The 17,718-nt window shown below is 42.4% G+C and overlaps 1 protein-coding gene across 10 annotated transcripts in view; it reads right to left on the bottom strand.

The window, feature by feature from the left end:
* The window catches only part of ADGRG2 (adhesion G protein-coupled receptor G2), a 77,602-nt gene extending 74,698 nt beyond the window's left edge, over nt 1-2,904 (bottom strand). For 9 of the 10 annotated variants that reach the window (XM_053312987.1, XM_053312995.1, XM_053312994.1 and 6 more), the window contains exon 1: nt 2,765-2,904. In XM_053312987.1, coding sequence (XP_053168962.1) covers nt 2,765-2,769 — 5 coding nt within the window. In that variant the 5' untranslated portion in view covers nt 2,770-2,904. Of the gene's footprint in view, nt 1-2,245; nt 2,362-2,764 lie in introns of those variants that run through there. The other variant, XM_053312989.1, reaches the window with a different exon arrangement.
* Between the last annotated feature and the right edge of the window lie 14,814 nt (nt 2,905-17,718).

Below are 17,718 nucleotides of genomic sequence, written 5' to 3'. Positions count from 1 at the left end.
AAAGATACTTCTTGGGGAAGAAAAATATGTTTTGGGGACTGAAGATGGGGTTATGATGTTTGGGAGGGGAATTCAGTATAATGAGGGGGGAATTCCTCAAATGCTTAGAGATCTGAACCCCTGATAAGATATGTGTTCAATTTCACTGAACTGAGAAAATGTTCCATCTTATCCTAGAATATATTGAAAAAACCTGTTTAACTAGTCATGCCATTAAAGTTTACTACTTAGCTTCTCTTACTATCCTAAAAATAATATATTTTGCATTGAGCAATGTGCTTTCTTGAACAGAAGTTACAAGACAAATACCCTTTGATTGCTGCCCCTTCAATCCTCCCCCCCCCACAAATGGAATGTAAATCTCTCTAAAGGAAAGAGGAATATAAATATAATTTTAAAAAATGAAGCAAACATATATTTTGAGTATTTAAACTCATATAAGAATACTTTTCCTTACTTCCATTCAAGAGCGATCTTTCTGACTTTTGCTGTGATTGCATAACATTATGACGAAAGAGAAGGTATGATCCAGCAAACGTTAAAAAGTTGAAAGCTATAATCCTAAACACAGACAATCCCTGCTAACTGAGCAAAGAGACACCTTTGGTGTTTTTCTTATATTTAGCAGGGAAAGAGCAACTGCCCTCATCTATCCACAGCACAGCATCCATCCAGTGGCTGTTGCTAGTGTCCACCTTATGTTTCTTTTTCGATGTTGAGCCCTTTGGGGACAGGAGCCATCTTATTTATGTAGTATTTATTTTCCTGTGTAAACTGTTTTGAGAACTTTGGTTGAAGAGCAGCATATAAATATTCATAATCATCATCATAGAAGATAACTGGGAGCAAGTCCCATGTGTGATTTACTGCTGAGTAAACATCCACAGAACTGGGTTTTAAGTTCCATTCATTCCAATGTTACACTCAATGTGCCAAATGAAATCAATGGGACAAAAAGTGCTGAATGGTGTAATCCTATGAATGTTTGCTTGTAAATAAGCCATATTGTGTTCAGTAGTGGTTATTCCCAGGTTAACATCATAGGACTGCAGTCTGAAGTCTGAAGAAGTTGGGTTTGTTGTAGCTGTTTTAATGAGGGTACTGTCTATCCCAAATTAAGCATGTATGCAATGCAATCACTACATAAGTGATTTAGTTATGGTTTTAAATTAGTTTGTAAACCACCTAGATATTTTTATTAGGTGGTATATAAATGTAATAAATGAATGAATAAATGGTGGTACCAGAAAAAAATATAGAGGGGGGGCAGAGAAGATGAAAAATGGGTGGGGGGGCAGTATGTTTCACATTAATGCTCCTATCCTAAGCATAAAGGGATGGAGCATAAAGCACCTGGGGAAATACTGAGAGTGAGAGAGAGCACACGCACACACATCCTGATGCTTTGTATCTATATTGATTTATCATAATAATGAAAAGGATGACTCCAAGTATGTATAAAGTGTTTTTCCTTCAGGTTGTAACAGGAATCCAACAATAAGGGGGCAGCAGCAGGGAGAGCTACTTGCTGGGGTTTGGTGGTGGTGGTGGTGGTGTCTACCTTCGTTTGATGCCACTGGCAAGCACAATTCTTAGCATATTTTCTCAGTAATAAGTCCTACTGAATTCAGTGGGACTCATCCCTAAGTGAGTTTCAGCAACCTTAAACACCTTTGGCTCCCACCAAAATTAATGGGGCCAAAAAGTAATTAACTTTTAACTTCTTGCATTATGCCTATATATGTTATGACTAATGAGTACAAGGCAACTTATTGGAAACCACCACAAAACACTTCCACAGCCTTAAATAGATTAGTTACACCATAGCATGCTTTTTATTTACACAATCGGTTTGATTAAACAGCAGTAAAAAGGACACATTTCTTTCCAGGTGTATTATAGGCCTGGAAAGTAGTCTATGTTACTCTGTTTTACTCTTTGTTGATTTACCTGGAACGTTATCAAAATCAATTAACAGAGATTAGATTTACCAGTCTACTCAACTTCCTGAGGAGTGAGAAATCTCCTACTTCTACCATGCTCCAAACAACTTCCAAAAACCTCTTATCAGCAAATATAAGAATACATGGCCTTTTAAGAAATTCTCAGTAACTTCTCGGCCGGCTATCTGTTTCATTTCTATTAGGCTTCTTGCCCCTTTTCTGCAAATTTCACTGTATATGACTGTGGGGGCGATGTTATTTTAGCTTTCTACGGTGTTCTGTAGGCTAAAAGCAAATCACACCTGTTGATAATTCCGTTTCCACCACAGAACCGCCTTTTACTTCTGTTCCAGCAAATGAAGCCTGTGAGGATTTCTTTTTAAGTACCATTAGTAGCTTTTAATTCCAACCAGAATCCTGCTTCTCCTCTCTGTGTGCCCAAATTCCAACATCTGACTGATGGAAAAACTGAATAAGGTTTTCCAGATCTGGCCCTTCAGTAGGAGACAGAAGCTTCCCAGTGCCAGCCCAGTACAGTATGGCATCTTCCTCCCATGAAGCAGCAATTAAAAGCTTAAGAGCCAAACCCTTCTTTCTCCCAGGAAAAGTGCTCCCAGTTCCATTCATCCTCTGTTTATGCAATCCAAATACTACTTTGAAGAAAGAAGGAGGGGGGAGACTCCTCCGCTTGCAAGATGGCAAATTGAAAAAGCAACTTTTCTTAAGGAAATTGTCCCTTTCCCTATTGTGCCTCCCTGCCCCCTTGCCCCGCGGCCATTTGGCAATATTTGAAGGAAAACCCAGTAGTGCCCTTCTCTCACCTCATTCCAGCAACTCAGGGCGGCTCCAGAGTTTGTCCCTCTGCCTCGGAGTCCCTTGACTACTAATGAGACCGGGAGCGGCGTTTTTCTGTCCGTCTCTCGCCCCTCTTTCTGGCGTCAAGGCGGTCCCAAGCCGAGCCCCCAGATATGTTCAAGGAGCCCACCTGGCCTTCCGCAAGTACCTCGAGCAAAAACTTCGCCCTTCGCCGCGCTGTGGAGAAGTATACAGTCGGAGGCTTTGAAGTGCAGGCGGAGCGCAACAGAGCTGCTCAATCGACAGTCGCAGAACCAGCGGCTGTGGCGGCGAGGGAGGAGGGAGCGCAGGCGGGAGGAGGAAACTTAACTAAGGAACGGAGGACTGTGGTAAGCACATTGCTCCGTGGTAGTGGTACGTGTGTGTGTCGTCTGGTGCGGGACGCGGGGGTGCGTTTCTCCCTAAATTATTATTATTATTATTATTATTATTATTATTATTATTATTATTAATAACAGCGACACAACAACGACCTATAATCTAGGAAGAGTCAGAAACAAATCCAGGGATATGCATGTGAAATGTAGTCCAGAGGGACACTGGAATTTCCAGTGCATACTTAAAAGTAGTTAGTCCCTTTAAAAAAATCTTCTCTGGCTTCTGCCCTCGGTTCACTGAAAAAGAAGGCCATTGGAAATGGCAGTAAACTCCATGGGGCCAGTATGGAATGCCCAGAGGGGAAGTTCGGAGAGCTGGAATGCCAATAGATCCGACAGGAAGAACTCCCTCACTATCACTTCCTGTTCTCTCCTTGATATTTTCCTGTACTTCATATAAGTGTATTTTACAGTGGTGGTCAACCTAAGGCTCTGCTGTTGTTGTTGAACTACAACTTCCATCATCCCCAACCACAATTTCTTGCAGCTAGAGATGACAGGAATTGTAGTGCCAAAACAGCTGGACAGTATCAAGCTGACCACTCTTGCTCTGTTATTCTTGATGAGAGCAGTTTTCCAGTTAAAAATAAAGGTGGTGTGTCCATCCCAAAACCTATAGACATTCCGCCTCATTTATGTTTTCTGCACTAGTTTTATAGGCACATCCTTAAAAGGTACAGTGTGCTGTCAAGTCAATTTTGAATCCTGGCGCCCACAGAGCCCTGTGGTTTTCTTTGGTAGAATACGGGGGTGGGTGGGTTTACAATTGCTTCCTCCTGCACAGTATGAGATGATGCCTTTCAGCATCTTCCTATATCAGGGCTGCCAATATAGGTGTTTCCAACAGTCTGAGAAACATACCAGGGGGGGATTCAAACCTGCAACCTTCTGCTTGTTAGTCAAGCATTTTCCCACTGCGCCACTTAAAGTAGTAGGCACATCTTTACAGCTATTCAGTTTAGCAGGTCAGTTTATGCCTGTCCTCAGGGGCGTAACTACCATTAGGCAAGGGGAGGCAGTCCCCTTGGGGCCCCACTGCCTCGAGGGGGCCCCCAGAGGCACATCACATGACTCCCCACCTGCCCATGTTGCACCCCCTATGAATTATATTGAGTCTGTTGGAGATTGGCAGGAGCAGAGAGTAAAAAAACTAGATTCAATGTGAACTAGATATTCACCGTATTCATAATGGGGATGTGTGTGAGTGCACTATATATTGTGAAGTGTGTGTGTGTGTGTATATCAGCGAGGGGCCCATTTTAAAATCTTGCCTCTGGGCCCCCTCCAACCTTGCTATGCCCCTGCCTGTCCTGTAATGCAGAAGTTTTCTATGTGCATTACAGGACAGGCATGAAGTGAAGTCCTTATAAAGTTTAGCTAATTGGTTATTTATTCTTATCCATACAGAGTGAGTCAGTCTTTTGTGGTTTCTCATTTTGTTGCCAATATATACCTACTGGGAGCTTTTAGTCTACTTTCCAGTAGGCTTATGAGATTACCCAGCATTCCATCCATGTGTCCCTGTGTGTGTCTCCCCACCATCAACTTCACTTCACAATGCCTGGACCAACATGAACCATATTGGGTACAACTGTAGGGAGACATAGGGATACCTCAATGGGATAATTTGTGATTATGTGATCCACCCCAGTTCAAAATGACAGACACACACGTTTGAGACACAAGTGGGCTAACTTGTGAACCACTTAACTGATTTGAACCAAATTTGCTACAGCTGTAGGGACACATAGGGTCCCTCAATGGTATAATTCATGATTGTGTCATCCACCCCAATTCAAGAAGGAAGACACGTGAACATTTGAGGCATAAGTGATCTGAAACAAATTTGTTACAGTTGTTATAAGTGGCACACAGGGATGCCTCAATGATAAAGTTTGTAATGATGTCATCTACTCTGATAAAAAATGGTGGATGTGTAAACGTTTGAGGCACGAGGGCTAATTTGTGGACTGCCTAACCGATTTGAACCAAATTTGCTGTGACTGTAGGGACACCTCAATGGCATAGTTTGTGATGTCATCCATCCCAATTTAAGGTGACAGATATGTAAATGTTTGAGGCGCAAATGGGCTAACTTGTGGACCATCTAATTGATTTGAACCAAATTTGATACAGTTAGAGTGAGTGACACATAAGAAAACCTCAATGGTGCAGTTTATAATGATGCCATCCACCCTGATTCATGGCAGACATGTGAACATTTGAGGTGCAAGTGGGAACTTATTTGGACCAAATTTGGTACAGTTGTAGGGACACATAGAGTCACCTCAAAGTCTGTGATGATGTCATCCACATGAACATCTGAAGAACAAATGGGCTAACTTGTGAACTGCCTAACCGATATGGACCAAATGTAGTCCAGTTGTAGGGATAGTGAAAGGAAAGTAGGCAGATAAGTATTTACTAGAATCTTGTTTGTACTAGGAGAGTGTTTTATAGCTGTTTCCCTCACAAACACAAAGTAACGTTATAGATTTAACTCCAGGAGAGCATTCAAGCTTCCTGCAATCTTGTCTCTCAAGGATCTGCAGATGTCCTTCCATGATAGAATTCTCCAGGCCGGCTGTTGACCATGAGGCAGCAAGATGTCATTGCTGGTGCTCACTAAGCCTGCTCCCCATCCTCTCTCAGTTCCCTTCTAGCGCCTTCTAAGAACAAAAACATGTTTCTCCTCCTGCCACAAGGCCCTTTAGGTCCTGCCCACTGTGTGCTGAGTGGCTGTTCCCTAGCCTGTCAGTCAGGACAGGGTTCACTTCTGGTTTACTCTTCAGGGTAAGGGAGGGCCGATTGCTACAAGTGGGTTAATGTAGTAAATAAGTAAATCTATGTTTGTACCTGTGTGTGTATGCACTTGCTGATCTCTTTTAGAATTTGTTCTGGGTAAACTACATTGCAGGGTTTTAAAAATATATTATGCAGATACAAGAAAAACACATTTAGAAGCTACCTTCTAATTTGTGGAATAATTTGGGCATTATTATACTGTTTGAGGTATTGATAAATATAGCAGTGATGGATGAAAACAATGAAGAATCCTGTGGCACAAAACTAACACATTTACTGAGGCTATTCCCATGATCGACGGAAAGTGGGCTAAGGGAGCTTAGCCCGCTTTCCATGGATCGTGGGAACCACTGGGCTCACGGGCAAGCCTAGTGCTCCCAAGGTGGCTAGCCTGCTTAAAACATTCTCCCCTTAAATGAGGTTAACGGAGCAAGTGCTCCATTAACTTCATTTCTTTGCTCGTGTGTCACCGTGGCACATGGCGACACACAAGTAGACCTCTGACCGGGAGGCTGCAACCAGCCTCCTGGGCTTGGGGGTCTCTCTCCAGGATGCGCCATGTGTTTGCGTGCGGCATCCTGGAACATCTGGAGGATGCCCCCGATCCCTGTAGCCCCTACCGGCTCCGTGGCGGAGCCAGCAGTTGTGTGGGCGGCTTATGTGGCCTGGCCACCCAGCTACAAGCTGCTGCTCAGAACCCCATCAGTGTGAAGTGCCTCATTATGTCATATGCTTTTGAGAGCCAGAGCTCATTTTATCAGACACCTTAAGTGGTCACTTCTGTTGATGAGTTTCTATATCTCTGGAGGAGAGAGAGAGAGAGAGAGCAATGTTTTTTACACAAAGGATAAGGATTTCCAAGTAGCATTTACTAAGCAATTCATTTTTAATGTTCTGTCAAATATGAAGCAACAAAAATCAAACAACCTGCAAGAGCCCCTGGAGTACCGTTAAGGATACCACCTTCAAACTACTACATTGTAGTTGTAGTGATCCTCACACCACTCCAGAGCCAGCCAATTTTTAACAATCATTTTGTGGCAGACATGTTCCACAGCATTAGGACATAGAACAAAAGTGGAGCCCTTACAGAGCGGTTACTGTGGAACTCAGCCAAAGGCTTGCCATGCAGCAATTTTCATTGCTCTCCCTTTCCCTCCAAAAGTCCTTTTTGGCTTCAAGGAATATATTTCTGAGGGTCAAGCTGGTTTACGTGACAAAAGGAATAACAAGATGGTTCCCTGTCCTCAAAGTATTCACAAAATAAAAAGAAATGCAAGGGAATACCGGCGATAGCAATGTTTGGATGGAGAGGCCCAGTTGCTACTCCTATAGCACTTTAAAAGTGCCTCTTTGCCCTGTGAGCAGGAGTCAACTTTACTAATTTATCAATACTGGAACAACTGATACAAAACACCTATGAGGGTAAGCTGACCTTGTAGACCTCTATTGGAATTTGTATGACAGGAGTCGTATCTTATCCAGACCACTGTATGTGAAGAATTTTTTAGCTCATCTGCAATTCATGAAAACCAGAGTATTTGTCTATAAATCAGATCAGTTATGCAATTTATCAGTGGGGAGACCCCTGAGACCCGGAGGCTTGTGGTAGCCTCCCATTCAGGGTCTCCTTGTGAGTCACCATGGCATAGATCCCTATTGGCTTGAGAAGAGCACTTAATTTCCTCACTTCTTACTGTAAAGATCATGCTCTGCAGATTAACTACTCTAAAACGCAGATTATGAGGTTTGCTAAGCGCCCCAAGTTTATATGCTGTTCTATTGACAGGCATAAGCTTGAGCAGGTCAGTTGCTATAAGTACTTAGACATTGTATTTCACTCCACTGTTAGTCGTCAACCCCAACAAAAATACGTCATCCAAAATGCTCAAAGGTCATTATCGGCAATATTGGCATTTTCCTACTCTAGAGGTGGTACTTTTATTCCTGCAGCCATAAGACTCTTTGAGTCCAAGGTGCTGGCTCCATTTGCTTTAAGGAGCACAGCTTGGCCTTTATCCTAACATACAAGCCTTAAAAGCTGTGTAATCTAAATTTCTTAGAAAACTGTTTCAGGTACCATGGGCTTCCTAAGGCAGCTTTGACAGTTGAGGTAGGTTTGATAAATATTTGCAAAAAAAATCAAATTTTTGTTTAAAATAAACTTTAATCCCACTGGATTGCTACCACTTATGCTAGCAGATAAATTCACCTCTAACTGGGAAATGGAAGTTAAAAGGAAATTGTTCTCTTATGGTTCCCTGCCACCACCACCCACTCCCCACCACCCCGTTATTGCTACCAATGAATCTTGATCAAGCCAACCTGGCACTCACCCAAAGAATTTGTGATGTAGTGTGGCAATCCGATAGAAGTTCTTTATCAAAGAGATTAATGGTGGGTAACCAACTTTTGAATATGAAACATGCTAATTATTTAGATAAGCTTAGAATAGCAAAATACCTTAGAGCTTTTACACTAGCATGCTTTGACGTTCTTCTTTCTGCTATGTTTGAGGGTAAGATTTGAAAAGTCCCTTATGCAGAGCGGTTTTGTCCTTACAACAAGGCAGGCGCTATTGAGACACTATCCCATGTGCTGCTATACTGTGGTTTCTACAGGGACTCTCGTTATGAATTAATAGTTCCCCTTCTAGCAAATTACCCTGAATGCCCAGATGAATTCTGTTTAACTATCTTTTATCTCACAGTGATGACAGAATCACTTATGCAATAGCTAGGTTTTGCCTTGTTGCCATTAGAATTTGTAGCAAGAGAGTACCTGTATAATTAGATTTCATGAAGTTTATGAATACCTGGTTTAATTATTGTTACTCTTTGGACTGTTTGTATATATTTTTCTGGTCAGTAGCTGCAAATAAACTGAACTGAACTTTATATTTTGCCTGGAAACCTATTGGCAGCCAGTGCAGTTGTTTTAAGACATGCACAATATGGTCTCTCCTAGAAATACCAGAGAAATCGAGCTGTTGCATTTTGGATCAACAGAAGTTTCTGAACTACATACTAAGGCAGCCCCTTGTAGAGGTGATTGCTGTAGTCAAGCCTAGAGATTACCAGAGAGTGCACCACAGTTCTTCAAGGAACGGACACAGTAGTTGTATCAACCAAAGTTGATAGAAAGCGTTCCTGGCCATAGCTTCAACCTGAGATACCAGAGTGAGGCCCGGGTCTAGAACCACTCCCAAGCTACATACCTGTTCCTTCAGGGGAAGTGCAACCTATCCAGAACAGGAAGACCTAGCATGTCCCTCAAAGTATGACCCCTTAGCATGAGTACCGCTGTCTTGTTTGGAATCAGTTTCAATGTATTATCCCTCATCCAGTCCATTACTGCCTGTAGGCAGGCATTTGGGTGGAGCTATACTATTTCCTGATGATGGTGTTATGGAGAAATTGATTTAGGTGTCATCAGCATATTGATAACACCCTGCTCCTTATTTCTTGATGATCTCACCCAGCGGTTTCATGTAGATCGGGGTGGAGAACCTTGGCCCTCCAGCTGTTTTTGAACTACAACTCCCACCATCCCCAGCCACAATAATTGTGGCTGGGGATGATGGGAGTTGTAGTTCAACAACAGCTGGAGGGCCAAGGTTCCCCACCCCTGATTAGGGATGTGCACGGAACCACGGAGGCGTGGTCCGGCACTGAGGGGAGTGTGGCTTTAAGGGCAGGGGGGGTAGTACTTACCCCTCCCGCCGCTCTTCCCCCTCCAGCGCTCAACTTTGCAGCAAAGTCGAGCACCAGAGGGGGAAGAGCAGCCGGAGGGATAAATACTACCCCCACACCCTTAAAGCCACACTCCCCCCCGCTGGACCGGCCGAAGTCCGAACCATTCCGGAGGCCTCTTGAATGGCCCCAGACCAGTTCGGGCACACTCCTACCCCTCATGTAGATGCTAAAAAGCATCAGTGATAGGATGGAGCCCTGAGGGATACCATACAATAGCTCTTGTTTCAGAGAGAAACTATCTCCTAGCAACACCATCTGGAATCTTCCTGATAAATAGGAATGGAACAACTTCAAAACAGTACCAGCTATTCCCAAATCCCCCAAACGATCTAGAAGAATACCATGGTTAATAGTATCGAAAGCTGCAGAAAGTTCCAAAAGAATGAACAGAATCACATTCCTTCTGTCCATTCCTTGGTAGAGATCATCCATCAAGTCGACCAAGGCTGTCTCTACCTCATAGCCTTCCCTAAAGCCAGTTTTAAATGGATCTAAATCAGTGTTTCTCAAACTTTGTTGGTTCGCCGCCCCCTTTTAGAAAAAATTGAATGCTTAATGCCCCCTGCCAAGCCCCGCCCCCAGGGTGGGGGTGAGCTGCCCAAGCCCCACCCCTGGAATGCCCCGCCCCTTGCCTAAGGCACTGCTGGGGGTTGGGCCAGCCCCGAGTAATGGTGAGGACATAGAGGACAGGAATACGAACTAAACTAGTAACAGAATAAGTTTTAATGAGAAGGATGAGCCTGATGAGATTCTAACAATTTGTCAATATTCGGCTCCATGTTTGTTAACAGCATTCTCAAATCTCCACGATTAGCTATCTGCAGCCTATTTCTTTTTTTTTGTTATTAGCATTGTTACTGCACTGAACCCACGTTCCACTAAATAAGACGAAGGGAATGCAATAAGAAGTTTTTGAACAATAGTCCATAAACCAGGATAAAGTTCGGGTATCTGCTTCTGCAGCCAAAACTCTTGGTATCCAGATTTAAATTTAAATTTCAGCTCTTCATTTGTTCTTAACTCAATCAACTCTTCTAAGTTTGGAGATGCTTCTGAAATTTCACAGGAAAATGGGTCCAAAAGCCAATCAGGTACATCCATTTTTTAAATATCCTGAAATCGTTTTTTGAAGTCCAATTCCAGAGTTTCCAAATGTTGGCAATATTCAAGTAAATCTTCGTCATTTTTTTCTACTGTTGACAGATTTGGAAAGTGGATAAATTCTCCCCGTCCCAAGTTTCTTTTATGTATTTGAAGCTTTCCCACAAATGCAGAAATTACATTTTTAGTTTTTATTAGATTCAGGTCATCACCTTGGAGCTGAAGGTTCATTTCACTTAATTTGTTAAACAAATCTGTCAGATAAGCTATATCTGGTTTTGATTTCATCAAATCTGCTCTTAAAGTAGTATCTTTGTCTTCCAAAAACTCTAGCACTGAGTTGAAAAGGTTGGAAAAACGGCTCAAACTGGCTCCCTTTGATAGCCAACGAACTTCTGTATGAAGAAGCAGACGATTCTAATCTTCATCGTTCTCCATACAGAGTTGTCCAAATAACCTGTCCTGCAAAGAATTACCTGATTTTGTTCACTGCTCTGATGACGAGATGAAGTGAGCTATGTAAGCGTTCACTCAGGTTTTTCGCTACTAGATGTTGCCGGTGAATAACACAGTGTACAGCCAATATGAAGGGCGGCAGCTGCCTGAAGACCTCCAGTGTCTTCAGGCAGCTGCCGCCCTGGGCTTCAGTCCTCCAGCGTCTCAGTGGAGTCTCAGTGGGTGGCAGAGGATTTAGCCGGCTCCCCTGCTGCGCCTGCGCAATGAGCCCCTCCCTTGGCTCATTGCGCAGGCACTGCAGGGGAGCTGGCTGAATCCTCTGCCGCCCACCAATTGGTTCCTGGTGCCCCCTAATTTTACATGGAGCTTCCAACGCCCCCTTGGATTTCTCCAACGCCCACTAGGGGGCGATACCGCCCACTTTGAGAACCATTGAACCAAAGAATTTGTCCACATCCTCAGGAGTCATAAATTGAAACTGATCAATTCTAATTGAACCAGAGGAGTTACTGGACACCTCTGCAATTGACCCCACTGTGGAGTCCACGTTGGCTCGAATGTGAGAGATTTTATCCACAAAAAAGTTGTTAAAAGCATCACAGCCAGCGGGATGATCCAAATCTAAGTTCAGAGAAGAGGGAACCTGAGTCAATTCCCTAACAACTCTGAACAACTCCACTGGACATGAACTTGCAGACGTAATACGTGTAGAATAGAATTGCTTCTTTGCTGTATGTTTTGCTACAGAATAAGCCTTCATATGGGCTTTATGTCATGTCTTATCGGATTCAATTGAGTCTTCCGCCACTTACGTTCCAGTCTGGAAGAAGTTGTGGCCTGAGGCAGTCACTTCTTTATCTGCTGCAGCTGATCCCTCAGTAGCAGGTACCACCATTATAAGAAACATAGAAGTCTCTCAAAGTATCTGGTTGATATTACCAGTGCACCACTGAGGAAGGCTCTTACAACTTTCTGTTTCCAGACTATGCAAACTCCCAGTAGAACAGCACCTCTGTGGCTCTGGTCATGTGGAGGACATTATCCACTATGTTCTTTATTGTCCTATTCACGAGGTGATCAGGGGAAAAACACATTTGTTCAACCAGGCTTTTAATTAGATACTGTTTTAATAATTTGATGGTTTTTAATAGTGTTAACATTGTTTTAAATTTTAAATTGTTGTAATGTTTTAACCTTTTATTTGAAATTTTTATTGTATTGTTGTAAACTGCCCAAAGACTTACATTTTGGATAGTATACAGATATGTAAAAATAAATAAATAAGCAAACAAACAAACAAATAAATAACACTATTGATAGATAAACTTAAAGGGTCGGATGTAGAATGTTTGACCTATATTTTTGTGGACGCAATTTCTAATGTCATCTGCCAAGTTGCCACCTTCGCTATACTTTCTTTTAAACTCAGAAAGAAATTTATATGTAGCATAGGTTTTAGCTCAATCTAATTGATGTAATCTTTCAGTATGTTGCATTTGCTTTTGTGGCTGTGGTCACAACAATAAACTTATTACTTACTTACTCACTCAGTAGCTTACTCATCAAGCCACATGAAGTGAAGGAATTCCTCCAATCGCATCAGGAGGAGTTGACTAAGGAAGAATTGGAGGACATCATCCAGGCAGTTCCTGAGATTGAGGGAGAAGAGGAGAAAGAGGAAGAGAGGCTCCCCAAGCCCCTCACCACAAAGGGCTGACTGAGGTACTGAAGCTGGGGACTGCCTTGGTGGACAAAGTCTTTGAGATTGATCCCCTGATGGAGTGCAGCATAAAGTTCAAAAGGCAGCTGGAGGGTTCTGCAAAGCAAGGGGAAGCAGATGACCATCACCAACTATTTTGGAAAGATAACTATACCCACCACCACAGCTGCAGAGTGGTCATCATCGGAAAGCAATACCTTCACTTTCCATGGCTTCGAGGGGGAAGAGGAGGAGATGATGTTGTTGTGTTGATGATGATGATGATGATGATGATGATGATGATGATGATGATGATGCCAGCAGCAGATCTGCCTCTGCAGGGCCTGCTTCTGTTACTTGATCTGTGCTCCAAGCAGAGACTTGAGATGGAGTGCTGCGAACTCCAGCAGTGGAGTGAAGGAATCCACTGCTTTTTCAGCTTGATTTTTGCTGCTGCAGGCCAGAGACTGGAGAGAGAGATGGAGTGCTGTTAACTCCAGCAGTGGAGTGAAGAAACTCTGCTGTGTGTATTTACTTGAACTGAAACCAATTCTGTGCTGCCTCTTTGGCCAGGGGTTTGTGCTGCTAAGTGTTATACTTGAACTATGGGGTAGGGAAACTTCACTATTACAAATTACTGGAGCACCTGGAGAGTGGCCGAGCTGAGGTGGCCAGGGAACAGTGCTATGCAACATCCTTATTTCTGCTCTCCCCACAACTTTTTGTGATTTTTCGGTCATTTTCTGGGACTCTAGAACTTAAACTCCAAATTCCCTTTGGCTCAAGGTCTCATTATTTGCAGTTTCGCTATCTGCAATTGTAGGCTGGAACAAAACCCCTGCAAATAAAGAGGACCACCTATATACACTTGTATCATTTAATGATAATTTCATGGATTAATTGACACTTGGGATTAATTTTCATTTGGTCTACCCATGCTGTTGTTTATCTAATGATACTGAAGTTTTTCCTCTAGGTAATATTGGAGTTCTTTCAGTAATTTCCCAAGAGGGTTTGAAACAAGTGTTTCTGGGGCCTGGAAAGCCTGGTTAGGTCTGGAGGCTAAGAAATAATTCTGCAGCCCCAGTTCTGCCACTGCTGAAATTACACATCCTCATTGCTCAGATAAACTGCTCCTGCTGTTCTCCAAGGAGTTGCTCGGAAGCAGTCACATGTCTTACCAGAATGACATGTCTGATTTTCTTTACCTTACAATGGGTATTCAATGGCTGATTAGGCTGCAAAGCTAATAAAAAGATGCATTAGTGACACTTGCCTGCACTGCAGTTCACACTAACTCACTCTGGGTCCAAGTGAATCTAGCTTTGATTTGATTAGATTAGCATACTGAAAACCTTTCAAAAATATTACATTTAATGTTATTTTAATAACTGCCAATATATGATATGGCATGTTATATTTATTTTGCAGGTTGTGTCCAGGGCAAATACCTTTTATTATCTCACTCTGTTGACACTGGTGAGTGCCACTGTTGTACATTCTAGAATAGATATTGATCCACTTGTACCTTGCCACAGTTTTGCCTCTAGTCTACTGAGCTAGGAAAGAGTGTTATGCGGGAGAAGCAGTGTAGTCTTGACATCTGTCATAGCTAACTTCATGGGCTCTTCCAGTGGTACCACAAATCCCTGTTGCCTGTGCCACAATATGGCTACCCATATACATAGCTTCTAAAACTCTGAATATCACATTTCTCATAGCATAAACTGTATTGATGAAACATTAAAATAGTATGTAGTGGACTCTTTGAAAATCACATTGAGAGGGGAACTTCCCCTCTGACTAACAAAATACCAGCATTAAAGTCTAGATTCAAAAAAGAAATATTTCATGTTTTCCAGGACAAAAGCTAAAGTTTAGTCATCTCTGTTGGCAACAATAAATAAGAAATGATTTAGAATTGGGTAGTATCCAGTGAAATTATTGGAGCAAAACCAGATGTATTTTGTCATTCAAGCCTAGATTTTAAAAGCCAATTTTTCAGTGCAGAAATATCTTGAAGTGTGACACATCTTCATCAAGAGATGAAAGTCTAGAACCACTGGTAGTTTACCTGTAAATTGCAATCACCTTGAATGTAATGAAATCCTTATCCAAAATATACAATATACAGTATGTACTTCTAAATCACAGGCTGTATAAATAACTAATGGATAGTATTCTACTCATATAAGTTTCTAATATTTCTCCAGAAAGCACCAAACTATTTTCAGTGAGTTAATAAGGTTGTTCTCATCACCGTTCCTGGAGCGGGGAGGGCAGGCAGAGGAGGGGCAGGATTGTACCTACCTTCCCTAAAAGATTATCGGCTGTCCTCTGTGTGGTGCATGGCTTGCACACCCACATGATCTGCACTGCTCTGATCGGTGCAGATCTCTGGCCAGGAAAATGAAGCCCAGCTTCCAGGTACCCCTAAATGCACTGCACAAGGGGCTCAGTGCATTGTGAGATTTCCCCTCAAGCCAGGTGCTCTAGGCACCTGGCTCTGTATCTGTTCAGGCTGCGTGCAGCCCAAGCATACACATGATCCTGTACCTGGGTAAAAGGACATACTCACACCCTTTTACCAAGGTAAGAGGGTGTGTACCAAGGTAAAGGGGTGGGTAAAAATCCCGGGCTACGCAGGAAGGCAATGCTGGGATTGACTTTGATCCCGGCATTTCACATGAAACAGCCCTACCTAGTAGGGCTGCCCAAGCTTGGGTAGGGCTGCTTGTGCAAACAGCCTCTATATCTTTCCTATCAGCTTGTTTTAATATATAAAACATTCTGGCAACAGAGAACAGGAAGTCGCTTTCAATCATGATTACTCCCCCCCCTTTTAATATAATCAGTAATGTGCAGTATAATTACAGTCCTGTACTTTAACATTTTTAATAAAATTGTTTACATGTTTAAAAGGATGCACATCCTAGGTTGCAACTGATACCCTAGTGAGGCATTCGATTTCACATGCATATCAATTTTGCAGGATTGTTGTTTATTACCGACAGACTGGAAATGCATATGACACCTAATACTATACAGTAGCATCTGATCAGCCACTTTTGGAAGCAGAATTGTAGATCATCCATCAGGGCTTTTCTTATATTGTTACATTCACCATTATTTTTAATTCGATTTCTATACCGCCCTTCCAAAAATGGCTCAGGGCAGTTTACACAGAGAAATAATAAATAAATAAAATGGATCCCTGTCCCCAAAGGACTCACAATCTAAAAAGAAACATAAGACAGACACCAGCAACAGTCACTGGAGGTACTGTGCTAGGGGTGGATAGGACCAGTTACTCTTCCCCTGCTAAATAAAGAGAATCACCACGTTAAAAAGTGCCTCTTTACCAAGAATACTTGTGATGGACTGATACAATGACTGCTGCAAAGTGACGAGCAGTTATCTTCTGAAGGCATTTTGAGTTCAGTCAGGAGATTGAGCTGAGGCAGTAGCAAGGGCTGGTATTGCTTTGCTATGAACATTGTCTGATATTATGTATTTTATTATTTATGTATATTTCTATACCACCCAGTCCAAATGGCTGTAGGTGGTTGGCCTAGATGCTATATCGTGTGAATACTTATGTGGTATAGCATCATCATGCAAAGCTGTTGTGAGGCCAGAAAAGGGTATGTTAGGACCAGGTTAGGAATCAGTCATTCCAAAGGTCTTGTGACATTCAGTTACACGGGCGTGTGATTACAAGCCGAAGATGTTCAAATGACATATTTTAAATGGCATTGCAGCATTTGGCATTGTGATATGTTTCTGATTTTGCAGAGTCCTTTGGGAGGACAGGGAGCACTCCGAACACTACAGGCTCTTGCAGAACAGCATGGATGCAGGGGGAGATGCAGGGGGGCTCTTGGCATGCCACTATAGTCCCTGAAAAAGCTCATGCTTTGTTAGGCGTAACCAGTGAAGAAGCACTTGAAGTCTCCATAGACAGCTACCATATGGTGAGCCGTGACAAAGTGAGAAAGATTTGTCAGAAGACTGAAATGGTTTAATAGCTGATATCATAGTAGCTGCATCATGTCATCTCAAGCGTTTGTGTACGTACTTGATGTACATTGGTATATCTAGTTTAAAATCTATGATTGCATGCCAGGAGCTCAATGACAACATGATTGGATGTTGGATGGATAGATCCAATTTCCTAAAGGGAGAGAGAGAAAATGGTATCTAGATAATTTGTTTTTAAGTAGAACATACCCAGGGAAACATCCATTCTGCTTATTTTAGAAGGCTTGTTGAAAGCTAGGAGCCTTGCATCACGCCATATACTGTCACGACTTTCACTTGCCTATTCTCTGGTATGAGTGAAATTCATTGCCTAAGCTCTTATCACTATAACCTTTAGTTCCAGTTCTTTTCCCCCCAAGGCTCCATCTGTACCTCTGAATGGAATAAGATCATTCAGAAGCAACCTCAGTCTCGTTCCTCACGTCTCCAGTAGTTAGAATCAAACAGAAATTTTGTCTTTCCTTACTAACTCAATGATAAAAAGCAAACACTTTAACTATGATTATGAACATTACTCTAGCAACTGAGAGGTTCCTGCAGAGAAAAAGTAAAATATTTCATATCTGGTAATATAATCAGGACTCAGTCTGAGCCAGGGCTCTCCAGGGACGTTTTGACTTATAATGAAGCAGTAAGAATGTAGAGAACATATGTGAGCATGTACAAGGTGTATTTTCTCACCACTG

Source organism: Hemicordylus capensis, chromosome 3 (assembly GCF_027244095.1).
Source record: "Hemicordylus capensis ecotype Gifberg chromosome 3, rHemCap1.1.pri, whole genome shotgun sequence".
NCBI lineage: Eukaryota > Metazoa > Chordata > Lepidosauria > Squamata > Cordylidae > Hemicordylus > Hemicordylus capensis.
The sequence above is the reverse complement of the archived record's forward strand: the minus strand, read 5'-3'. Positions and strand labels throughout refer to the sequence as shown.